Genomic DNA, 11,104 nt, shown 5'->3' with positions numbered 1-11,104 from the left:
AACCTCTTGATAAGGTCGAAGCTATTTTAGAAACAAATCACCAGTTAGATGTGTGCCCTAGAAAGCGTCTCTTTAATTAGGCTCTGGGGGAATTTGTGACTGTGAGGAGGCTCTCACCACAGCCTGTCCCGCCCACAACAGCCCAAAGTGCTGTGCTCAGGGTGACGTGGCTGCCCGTCACCTCAGGCTGCACACCCAGGCTTACTCAGATAAGCCGGGAGCGCAAGGTTGTAAACAGCAGCGCGTGCATTCTTTCCACACCACGGCACGGTATTTATAGGGCTAAATGCAGGAAGCTTAGGAATGGGTGAAGGGTAGCCAGCTCCAACTGTGACCCAGCTCCAAGGGCAGCAGGGTAAGAGCCCAGCTCCACCCTCACTCATTGTACAACTCAGCCAGCCAGCTCAATAAAACATCTTTATTCTGTACATTTATATAGATGCTTGGAGAACAGGGACAATCCCCAGCATTAGAAAAATTCAAGACAACAAAACAGCAATTATGAAGAGCATGGCACCGAGAACAGTCATGCCACAGATGGCAGGGATGAGGTGAAACCAGCCATCAGCTGTTTCAGAAAAGGTCACAGCACCCCCCTTTGGGGCAGAAAACACCAGTGCAGAAGAGTGCAAAGAGCTGGAGTCCCCCACCCCCAGCCAACTCTCTTTGTGACCCACTAGCACCAAAGGGAAGAGCCTGCTGGCAGCTGGGGCTTGTCCTTCTTGCAGGCATTGGTGAAAAGACTGTCATTGAAATACCCAGCTCACTGCCAGAATGGGAAAGAAAAGGGATCCTGCTTGAGCAGTGACCCTGAGCCAGCAACTCCTTTCTCTCTGCTGGGGATGCAGCAGTTTTCAGCTGGATCAGTGCTCCCTCCAAGGGACAGGTCACTCCTGCAACTATTCAGCTGCCTTCTCTTCATTTATGCCACCACTTGACAGGCTTCCCCCCACCTCAGCACGCTCTTGGCAGGGTGCAGCCCCCACCTCCCCACCCCATGATGGCCTCACCCATCGCAGAGACCCATGGCCCCACACAGCAGTGCCTGTGCCAGCAGCCCAGCAGCAGAACCTGCTCTCAGGATGGCACAAGGGTGTCCAAGTGCTATCACAGGCCCTCGCCCTTCTCTTCAGTCAGGGCTAGCAGGCCACCACACAAACCAGCAGGGTTTGCTGAAGGCCTTTTGCTCACAGCAGACACATTTGGTCTAACAGTCAACAAAAAAACCAAAAGCCTATGTACAGCTTTACAGACCCTGCTGAACCCTCCAGGCTACACAGCAGAGCTGCAAGACAGTGGGAGACCTGTGCTCCACTCTACATACAGAGTCCTTGCTGGCAACATCAGCTTCCCTCTGACAATAAACACTGGTGGCAATGGAAAGAAAGGAATTCTTGCTCCAAGAGAAATAAAAATTATGCCACTGTCAAAACAGAAGTCACCTGGTTTTGTGTAGGTAATGCAGCCTGTCCTCCTCACACATTAAGGCAAGCGTGTGAGGAACAAGGTGGGCTGGGAACACAGCCACACCAGGGAGCCCACTGCAAACCACTGCTACCAATCTGCCGATGGCACCTTCAGGTGAACATCCATGGAAACAACCTGCTCACACCAGCATAGGCCTGGGCCCTGCTCTGCTCCATAGAATGGCTTCCTGTCCCGCTGCTGCAAGGAACAGATCCAAGTACAAACTCTGTCTTCATGATGTTACGTCAGGAGGCTGTGCCACTCAGAGCAGCCACAGCTTCCTGGAAGTCATAAAGAGGGATGCTGAAGAAATGTGTACATGTGAGTGGGGAACAGGACATCTGTCCAACAGTAAGACACTCAGATTGGAGTAACGCAAAACCAATGCACAAATGGATACACAGCAGATTAAAGCCAACCAAGATTCAAACGGTTAAAAAGTGTCCTGAACACATTCTGAGAGGTACAGCCAAGCCCCTGATGTGGGTAGCATGGTCTGTTCCATCTCCTGCCCAGAAGGATGTACTGAAGGATGATTTGAGAGAACACTGTTATCAACTCAGTGCACAGACAGCAAAAATGGGACCAGACCTCGTCCAGAGATGGAAAAACATCCCTTCACTGCTTGTCCTCAAGGTTGCTGCGCCTCCCAACCAGCAATTTTCAAACAGTAAACAAAGCCAATACTTGCTTGCCCAGGTCTGCAGTTACCTCTGATCTATTCTGAAGGAATCTATTCCAAATGAAAGCTGCAGGCGATGTGGAGAACATGCTTAACTTGTCCCACGTACGGCACTGAATGGAAGAAACTCTCTCATGCTCCATCTCACAATGCAGAGGAGGGACATCCACACTAGAACGGGACAGCAGCAGCTCCAGGCATTGCTCAGAAAGCCACAGGAGCTTCCAGCCTTCTCCCCAGGTGCTGGTGAGTGGAGATTTCTCTGACCTACTGGTAGTCAGAAGCTCAGCTGTCCAGGCCCCAGGGACTCCTCCAGACCGTTTTCTTTGGTGGTGATGGCTTGGAGGTTAGTGACATGCCCAATGCCTTTGGTGACTCCTTCACGGAAAAGTAGTTTGGCTCCAATCTTCAAGTATTCAGGATGCTTGATGAACCTGAAACAGACAACTGCCTTCTCTCCTGTCCGCAGCTTGTCCTGAAAAGAAAAATGGGAGAGCTTAGAACCATCTCCCAAGCTGATGCATGCAGGCAGAGGTACATGTGGATGGTAAGAAGATGAGGCAAATGAGCAGCCTTCAGACTGCAAGGCTTCAGCCCTTCCCATTACTGTATACATAAGAAGAGACAGGAAGACACAAGCCCTGAAAGACAGAGTTCACCTCTTCTTTAACATGTTTGGAGGAAAAGCAACCAAATGGGCAGGATAAAGGGATAGAGTCTGTTCCTAGGAAGAGACACAGCTACTCAAAATACCAGCAGCCCCAGGTTTACTAGAGGGCGTGGTGGAATCTTTACAAACCAAACAAACCCCACAGGGAGGTCCATCTTCCTCCCCTTTCTTCCCATGGCCTACCTTTCCATGGATCTTCTCTACAATAGCTGTCTGTCGCACATTCCCCACGTGCACCGTCACCTGAAACCCCTTCCGGAAAGTTGTGGCGTGGAATAACAGCACGATCTCGGCTTCAAACACTGAGCAGATGGTGGGATTCATTTCTGGGCTCACCATGACCATGCCCTGTAGAAAAACCCAAGGCTCAGACCAGTCAGGGCCAGTCTCCTTGCTTCTGAACAGCCCCCAAAACCACAAATACACCTCCACTCTGTGACTTCGGCTTACATCCCATTCTCAGCCTTGTAGTCGTTGTAATTTGTAACCTGGCCATTTCTTCCCCTTTGTTTCCTGCAAACATTTCTACTTTGTTCCCATCCTACCAATGGGGGATGCCTAGGGAAGCCTCCAGCCCTGCTCACTGGACCAGTGAAGGACCTGCAAGAGCAGGACTAACCTTGCGCAGCAGGGAGCGGTCGAAGGGTCCGAGGGCCAGGGTGGCTGCCTGCCCAGCCCGCAGCACGCGGCAGGCAGAGCGGTTCCGCTGGATACTGCACACTTTCAGCCGAAGGAACTTCCCATCATCAGTGGGACCAACCACCAAGTTCTCCCCTTCTCGGCAGATCCCACTGCCCAGGGTAGAAGAGCAGGACACAGTTAATCAGGAGACAAAGACATTTCACCCTCCAAGATTAACCTGAAAAAATTCCCCAGGGTCAAGTCTTTGGACTCTTACCCTGGACCAACTAATAGGGAGCACAAAGCTGCTGAGAATCAGGATTTCTTACAGCAGGAGTGAAAGTCACACTAGCACTCTTATGAATCCCGGTACAGACAGGGGCCATCACACCCCCAGTGCTCTGCCACACTGCTTTGTTTCTGGTGGAGAGACCTCAGAGAACACTCCTTCAGTGTGCGTGTGCTGATGGACAGATTGCTCTGATCGCTCCCGAACACGGAGGGACAGCTGCCTTTTCATGACGTAGTGTGTAGTTAACCCCTGCTGGAATCAGAGGATCTACTTTTTATATTTCCTCCCCCGACCTGAGGAAGGAAGAAGGCAACTCCTTGGGATCATGCCTAACCTCTGCCAACTCTAGATTCCAGCATGCCTTCTTTCAGCATGCTTCAGGACACATTCCTAATCCAGCAACTTTAGAGCAGCCTCTGCTTGCCACCACATGACCAATGGTCTGCTCATGTCACTTCCCAACACCCTGTAGGGCTCTACTCTCACTTGAGTCAGTCATCTTGCAGCAATCAGAACTGAGCTTCACACAGCTTCCACTTCTGCAGCAGGTGACTAACCTTGTGGGAACTCCAGCAATCATTCACATCCACATGTATCTGCCTAGGCTCACTTACCTTGACAGAGTTCCTCCCACAACAGTCCCCACCTCTGGCACCGTATAAATTTCATCAACCTGCAGCAAGGCAACAAGAATAAGCTGCTCAGACAGACAGCTATGAAACGTCACTCCAGAATGAGGACAAAAAGCCCTCCCCTTGTGTGGAAGGAGGTGATCTCTCTGCTGGTCATCAGACACTGTCTCAGAACTTCACCAGCTCCCACTACCTTCCCATTAGAGGAACAAAGCTCTTCCTTTTAAACAGCCAGCAGAGAAATTGTTGTATCCCTGAGACAGACATCTCATGGTTACAACAGATTCAGCCTATCAAGCTTTTATCAAGGACCAAGTCCTTTTTTTAATGTCTCAATAGTCCAGGAGTTCACCACATCTCTACCCATGGTGTCCAAATTCCCCAAACGTCTTTCCCATGTCACAGCAATGAGTCAGTATCAGAGCTAGAAACAAATGACCCTTACCCACCTGAAATTCTGTATGTTGCTGCATTAATTCTTCCTGCTCTTTACTGTTGGTCAGTGGAGGGAGGATGTTGAGGAAGACTTTCAAGAGATCCAGGTTCTCCCCAGAAACACTGGACAGTGTGAAGATTGGGGTGATGCTGTCAAACACAAGTATACATAAGACAGAAATAAACAGAAGGCCACAGCACAGTTCCAGAAGGTTTCTGGGATTCTGAATCTACTGAGACCCACAGGAAGATGGATACTGTAAGTGGCTAAAGCAGGAAGACTCCACAGTAACCCCTGAAGTAACTCTATTGCAGCCTTTGCTCCCAGAGCCCAGAAAAAAGTTTGGGAGGGGAAAATGCCTTCTTGGAGAATGCAAAGGTAGGAAACAAGGAGCAGAGATGTTCAAGATGTAGTCACATCCCCTGTGTTCACCCATCCCCAGCTCTGCATGGCAGCCCAGTCTGAACTGCCTGCTGCCAATAGAAGAAAGGAACGGTCCCTTACTTGGGAGATTGTGCAAACTGTTGTGCTGCTGTAACTGCATCGTCGTCTGAATTCACAAGCAGGGGGAGCTTGTTGCAGCCTGGCTGCTTCAGGATTCGTTCCAGCTGCTTCACTGTCCGTTCCACAGTGGCTTTTGAACACAAGTCGACTTTGCTGATGACAATGAAGAAGGGGACCTTGAGGGCCATGGCCAAGCCCAAGTGCTCGCGTGTTGTGCCCGCTGCAGGAGACAGGTGAGAGCGTAGGTGCATTAGCAGTCACCACTGTAGCTCGTTTATGCTGATAGCTGTCTCCTGGCTATCCCACGGGCCCACCCTAGAGATTTCACTGTAACTGCTTAGTTCACGGTGCATTGAAAAAGCAGTTATTCTTAAACAAAACTAAACATCAGTCCAGAAAAATAAAACCACCAAGAAATTTTGTGACTGATCTGTCTGCTTCAGAAAGATGCAGCAGTTTTCATTCTTTGACCAAAGTTTGCCAGAGAACAGTTACAAAAATGTCAGATAGATGTGGGAGAACTCCAAATGCCTTTTCACAAGACTTTGGGATCCAGCACCCCTAAGGATATTTCAAAGTTGTTTTCTTTTCTGAGAAACACTGCCCCAAATGCCAAACAAATCCTCTCAGTCCAGGGTACAGTTTAATGTGGTCTACAGCCGGTAAGAGGATCCCAGATCTACTCCCCTCCCAGGCACTCATAGACACTGGCTTACAAGATATCAGTAGAAGCTTACAAATGAATAAACTTTTCTGAAAGCTGACAAGGACCCATTCCCCTCATTCTCCATTCCTCTTCACATGTTGCGCTCAATCCATGCAGGCAGGGAGACACTCACCAATGCCAGTGTTGGCACTAACCACCAGCATAGCAAAGTCTGGGCAGTAGCTGGTGAGGCCAAAGATGGTTGTTTTCAGATACTTGTGGTGGCCAGCCAGGTCAATGAAAGTGATCATTTTGGAAGAACTCTCACAGATCTCTTCTGCTGTCCGGGAGTCGCTGTAATTTACCACCTAAAGGATAAGGAGCTTGTGAGAGAGGCAGCCCCAGCAGGCATGTAAAGAAAACCCTTATCTATCCACTTTGATGTCAGAATTACTAAGTAGAGATCATCCACCATGGGTGCAAGAAGCAGTGTCTGCTGCAAACGTACAACCAACACTCAGGTTCAGCTTAAGGGACAGAGAACTGTTCCACCTCTCTTCCCTCCTGTCCCACTCACAGTTCTAAAAGGAGGGTAATCCTGGTCTCCTCCAGCTTTCTGAGTTCAGCAACCCACTCTCTCTTACCTCTCCTTTGCTGTTGAAGCCAAGGATCTCAAAGCTGATGCTTGATGTTCTTCCTGACTGGATTTCATGGAGATGCCGGAAGAGGTTGAGGCGTGCTCTGCCCCGCCCATTGTCCAGCTCTCCTTGCGTTAGGACACCCAACAGTGTTGACTTCCCTGAGTCCACATTCCCTAGGACAGCTACTCGAAGGTCTAGGAACTACAGGAAAAAGAACAAAGAAATCATGAAACTTAACCACTGTTGTGCTGAGTGCACAAGCACTACTGGGCAGTGGAGATGCAGCTCAGAGAGCTTCCCTACATCAGGGACAATGTGCATTTTAATCTTGTTCAGATTCTGCTCCTGCTCCCAGCAAACCACTGCCCAGCAGTTGTGATACACTCTATAGAGTTGAGATGTGACACATATCAGGCTTTGATATCACAAAAAAGGCTATTTGTTGCAGCAGAACTCTAATTCCTTCCTTGTTTGCACATGGGTCTGCATCAGAACCACTGCCATAGAAGTGAAATAAATTTTCACCTCTGATCCAGGCAATCTTCTGCACTGACGTCTGCCTCAATCGCAGTCTTGGAGATAAGAAGCGTTATCATCAAGCCTCCCTCTGGCAGCCCTTTAAAGCATCTGCTATGGGCCAACCTATGACAAAGTGCCTCTAGGGTTTGGGCTCCCATCCCAAAAGGAAGCTGCTCATACAAAGCCTCTAGGTCTCCAGCGGGAGGAGACAGCCAAACCACAGGTCCCTACCTGCTGGTTGTCAGGCACCTTTCGGACAAGCACCTCCGTGATCTTCCTTGGAACATCACTGTCGTAATCAACCTCCCTCTCCCGCAGCACCGTAATGTCAGCCCCAACCCTGCCACAAAGACAAAAGGAAGGAGTGAGACACATTTGTACTTGACAGCCCTTGCACCTCTACGATAACAGCTGACAAAGTGAATGGGATGAAGGCTGGGGATAGGAGGGAAGGAGCCTCAAGCTTCCAGACAAAAGCCCTATAACTTTCTTCATGTTTCCACAGCCTCAGGACTGAAGGAATGTCAGTCATACAGGGGCTTTGTAGGATGGAGCTTCCAGCTGCTCAGGGGACTCCAGGGAGTGATGCTGGTGGGCCCTGCAGACAAAGGGAGCACGTACTTCTCTGCCATGCGGCGCAGCGTCTTGAGCGAGGCTCGCATCTCCTCCTCCGAGAGGCCCACCAGCAGCCCGTTGTCCTCCACGCCGATCTGATAGACGGCCTCCCCTCGGCCCTCCTGCAGTCGCCACTTCATCTGTGTCACCAGGTGCTCAAAGCGGTACTGCGAGGGGTTCACCAGCTTCAGCTGTTTAACAGAGGGGTAGTTCTAGTCACAGCCTGGATACAGAGGCAATCCCATTGCCCAATTCTCAAGTAATGTTCCCAACTCTGACCCACCTCTAGAAAGCACAGCCTGTATTAGTGTCTGAACAGAAGCCATGGGACAGGTGAAAAGGGGTTTCGCAAAGGTACAAATATATGATAGAAGAACTTTCCCACACCCTGACAAAGGGATCTGTACCCTGCCTGCTTAAGGGTTATAGACAGCACTCTGTGATTGATCTGTGATCCAGGAACCAGTAAGTGCAAATGGCAGAGCAGCCACAGGAAAGTGTCAAATCATTTTCAGGGATATCTGCATTGCTCTCTCAAGAAAAATACAGTAGGCATCACATACTAGAAGAGATTCCTAAAACTCAGTACTGAGACCAAGCTCTTCCAGCTTAGCAGAGTGGGTAATGCTTGGCACACAGACACAGAAGATGAATGGTAGTTCCTTAGTGCAGTGCCGACTCTTCTGTCCTTTCCTTGGCCATGTTACCCATAGGCTGTCTTTGGTGAAGTTACTCACTGCAAAATAACCCTCTGGGAGGAAGACTTCCTTCTGCAGACTCAAAAGACTTACCTTGTACTCGATGTTCCCATCTTCTGCCTAGTCAGAGAATGAAACAAGACAGAAGAGTTAGATGCTGTGCCCACAGGGACTTCTATAGGCACCAGCTGCCCATATATTCTGAAGCTGGTGCTGAAGATTTCAAAGAGAGGGAAAGTGGCAGAAAGAGACTGTGTTAGGTCCCAGCCTTCTGCCATTCTTTTCTACACTCAACTAGAACTTTCCTTATGGTTTGTTTGTGCTGTTTGTATCCCACATCATGAACACCAAAGGACAAAACTAGTGGGGCACAAGGGTAATACTATCCGGGGGGAATTTTTTTCTGGACAGTAAAGAATAGGGCCAGCCTAACAGTCACAGGGAGAGAGAGAATTCCAGTTTCAAAAAGGTACAGGCCAGCATATGATTTAAAGTCTCCCCCTTCACCGATTCATGATCCACAAAATGCCACCCACAGCATCCCACTCCCACCCTATCCAGCAGCTTCCATCCATCCAATGTGCACAGAAACAGAGGCCTGAGAACAAAAGCTTCTGCTTCCTCTACTGCTCAGTGATACTCTCCCTCACTCAATTAGTTTTTCATTAACTCCCTTCTATGTATCTTCTCTGTACAAGGAAGGACTACAGACATAAAGAAGCAAGGTAATGACTCATTTGCCAGCTAGTCACTGGCCAGTTCTGGAGAGCCAAACCTGACTGGGACTGTCTGTACACAATATGCTCAGAAGTACTTTCTCAGGGAAGGCCAGATGGAGTTGTAACAGAAAAGTCCAGGTACTCATCAAGCTCAATTTGACCAAAACAGGCTCCAGCTTACCAAAGAGAATATCTAATTTTACAATTAGATATACAATATTTAAGTATTTTTTCCCAGTGATTCAGTATAAGGACCACTATGAAAGGGCTGGAGCCCTCAGGAAGCCACATACTCTGTCAGACTAAATGGGGCTGGCAACAATAAGCACTTCCTTTTCCTCTGGATACCTATTTGCATGTCAGGAGAGGGAACAGCCTGCTCCTTGCCTTCCAGCTCAGCTCTTAACCACAGCGGTGCTTACAGTGGCAAAAGGCCAACAGAAGTTCTCAACTGTCAGCTCAGTTCTCTGGCAGCAGAGCTGTGCTGTGAGAAAATGGTACTAGTAGCAGGTTTTCCTCTCTTGCCATCTACCAGCTTTCCACTTCTAAGCAAAACCCATTCACCTGTGCACTATCATCTAAATAAGGGAGTGGGTCTTCTCCAAGGCACTTGAGACTAGAAAAGCAACAAGCCTAGACTTGCTGGGGCACACACTGCACAGGGTAGCCAGAAACAGGAAGCTGATTTGAAACCACAGGCGAATCTCCAGCCTCCAGCTGAAAGGAACAAGAACTAAACTGCGGCTGCAGGGCACAGTCCTGCCCGTGGAGAAGATCTAACAGTAGCAAAGCGCTGTTTTCACATGTTCCCAAGAGTCCCAGGCCTGCCTTGTGGAGGAATTGCTCCCTCCCAGCACAAGCTATTATATATTTTACAGAAAGTTCACTAACGGGGGCCAAGCAATTGAGTCTGAGCCACCGTCATTCTCCCCACAGAGACAGTTCTATGAGAGCAGTGACAACTGCCCCAGCTGAGCACACACCCGCGGTACTACCGCTGCCACTTCCTCTTGCTGCAAGAGACAAGTGCCTCATCCTCTGTCCATACCACCTGCAGCCCTGTGTAAAGAAACAGCTGTCAAATTAGCTGGGAAGGGAGTCACCAGAACCTGTCTGGCAGCTGGAATGGGGCTCAGACCCACCAGATAGTCTCTCGGGGAGGGAGAGATGCAAACGGGATGTTTGTAACTACGAGGCGAGCAAAGCTTTATTTTCGAAGCTATTTCGATCGCAGGCGGCAAAGCACCAACAGACAGACGCCAGGCAGTGCGATACGACTCACGGACAGGCTCCGGTGGAGCCCGCAGGGAACTCGCTGGCACCAGGGGCGCGAGCACGGCCCGGAGGAGAGCCCGGGGCAGGCGGGCACAGGGCTGCGGGGCCGGAGCTGCAGGACAGCTCCTGCGGCTGCTGTCAGCCCAACCCCGGCACGGCCCCGCACCAGCACCGCCGGCACCTCCAGCCAGACCCGCCACCCAACCTGCGGGGTCCGGCCGTGGCACCGACCCGCTCTGGGGGGGCACCCACCTCCGGCCCCTCCCGCCCCTCAGCGGCAGCGCCCCCCGCCCCCGGGCCTGGTCTCGTTCCCTCCGCGGCTGACGGGACGCGGCGGCCGCCGGAGCTCACCTCGGGCGGCAGGTACGGGGGGTTGTTGGCCTTCCCTCCGCGGCTCCGCCCGTTCTTCTTCTTGGTCTTCGAGCCGCCGCCGCCGCCAGGCGCGGCCCCCCCGCGCCCGCGCAGCGCTGCCCCTGCCCCGCCGCCCGCCGGCCGACAGCAGCCCCCGAACAGCTCTGACACCCGCGAGTCCATGGCGGACACCGCGGCCCCGCCGCCCCCTGCAGCGCCCGCTCCGTTCCCCGCCCGGCCCCGCCGGCCCGGCTCCGGCCCCGGCGTCACCGACCGCCGCGCGGCGCCCCGGGAAAGCGAGTCCCGCCCGCCTACAACGCCGAGAACGCTCCGCGC

At 51.3% G+C, this 11,104-nt stretch overlaps 1 protein-coding gene across 3 annotated transcripts; it reads right to left on the bottom strand.

The window, feature by feature from the left end:
- Window positions 1–399: 399 nt before the first annotated feature.
- GTPBP2 (GTP binding protein 2) lies at window positions 400–10,997 on the bottom strand. Of its 3 annotated transcripts, none has more exons than XM_084201985.1 (13): window positions 10,769–10,997; window positions 8,517–8,543; window positions 7,732–7,916; window positions 7,342–7,450; window positions 6,595–6,792; window positions 6,144–6,318; window positions 5,305–5,524; window positions 4,814–4,949; window positions 4,347–4,405; window positions 3,439–3,610; window positions 3,003–3,167; window positions 2,417–2,624; window positions 400–2,320 (listed from the first exon to the last, which is right to left on the bottom strand). In XM_084201985.1, the coding sequence occupies exons 1-12, from the start codon at window positions 10,949–10,951 to the stop codon at window positions 2,427–2,429; spliced, it is 1,827 nt and encodes a 608-aa protein (XP_084058111.1). In that variant the 5' UTR covers window positions 10,952–10,997; the 3' UTR covers window positions 400–2,320; window positions 2,417–2,426. The 3 variants fall into 3 exon arrangements, with proteins under 3 accessions (XP_084058111.1, XP_084058112.1, XP_084058110.1); XM_084201986.1 differs by having other exon boundaries at window positions 2,421–2,624; XM_084201984.1 differs by having other exon boundaries at window positions 400–2,624.
- Between the last annotated feature and the right edge of the window lie 107 nt (window positions 10,998–11,104).

The sequence above is a fragment of the Fringilla coelebs genome (genome assembly GCF_963513975.1).
Source record: "Fringilla coelebs genome assembly, chromosome: 3".
Classification (NCBI taxonomy): domain Eukaryota; kingdom Metazoa; phylum Chordata; class Aves; order Passeriformes; family Fringillidae; genus Fringilla; species Fringilla coelebs.
Note: the sequence above shows the minus strand (reverse complement) of the source record. Positions and strands in the feature narration are given on the sequence as shown.

Bases quoted from the DNA above. Each gene is read 5' to 3' on its own strand.
- GTPBP2 (XM_084201984.1), bottom strand. From the start codon at position 10,951: ATGGACTCGCGGGTGTCAGAGCTGTTCGGGGGCTGCTGTCGGCCGGCG. The intron at 6,319-6,594 runs GTAAGAGAGAGT...CTTATCCTTTAG, and splicing joins GCTTCAACAGCAAAGGAGAG to GTGGTAAATTACAGCGACTC. The intron at 2,625-3,002 runs GTAGGCCATGGG...TTTTCTTTTCAG, and splicing joins TAGAGAAGATCCATGGAAAG to GACAAGCTGCGGACAGGAGA.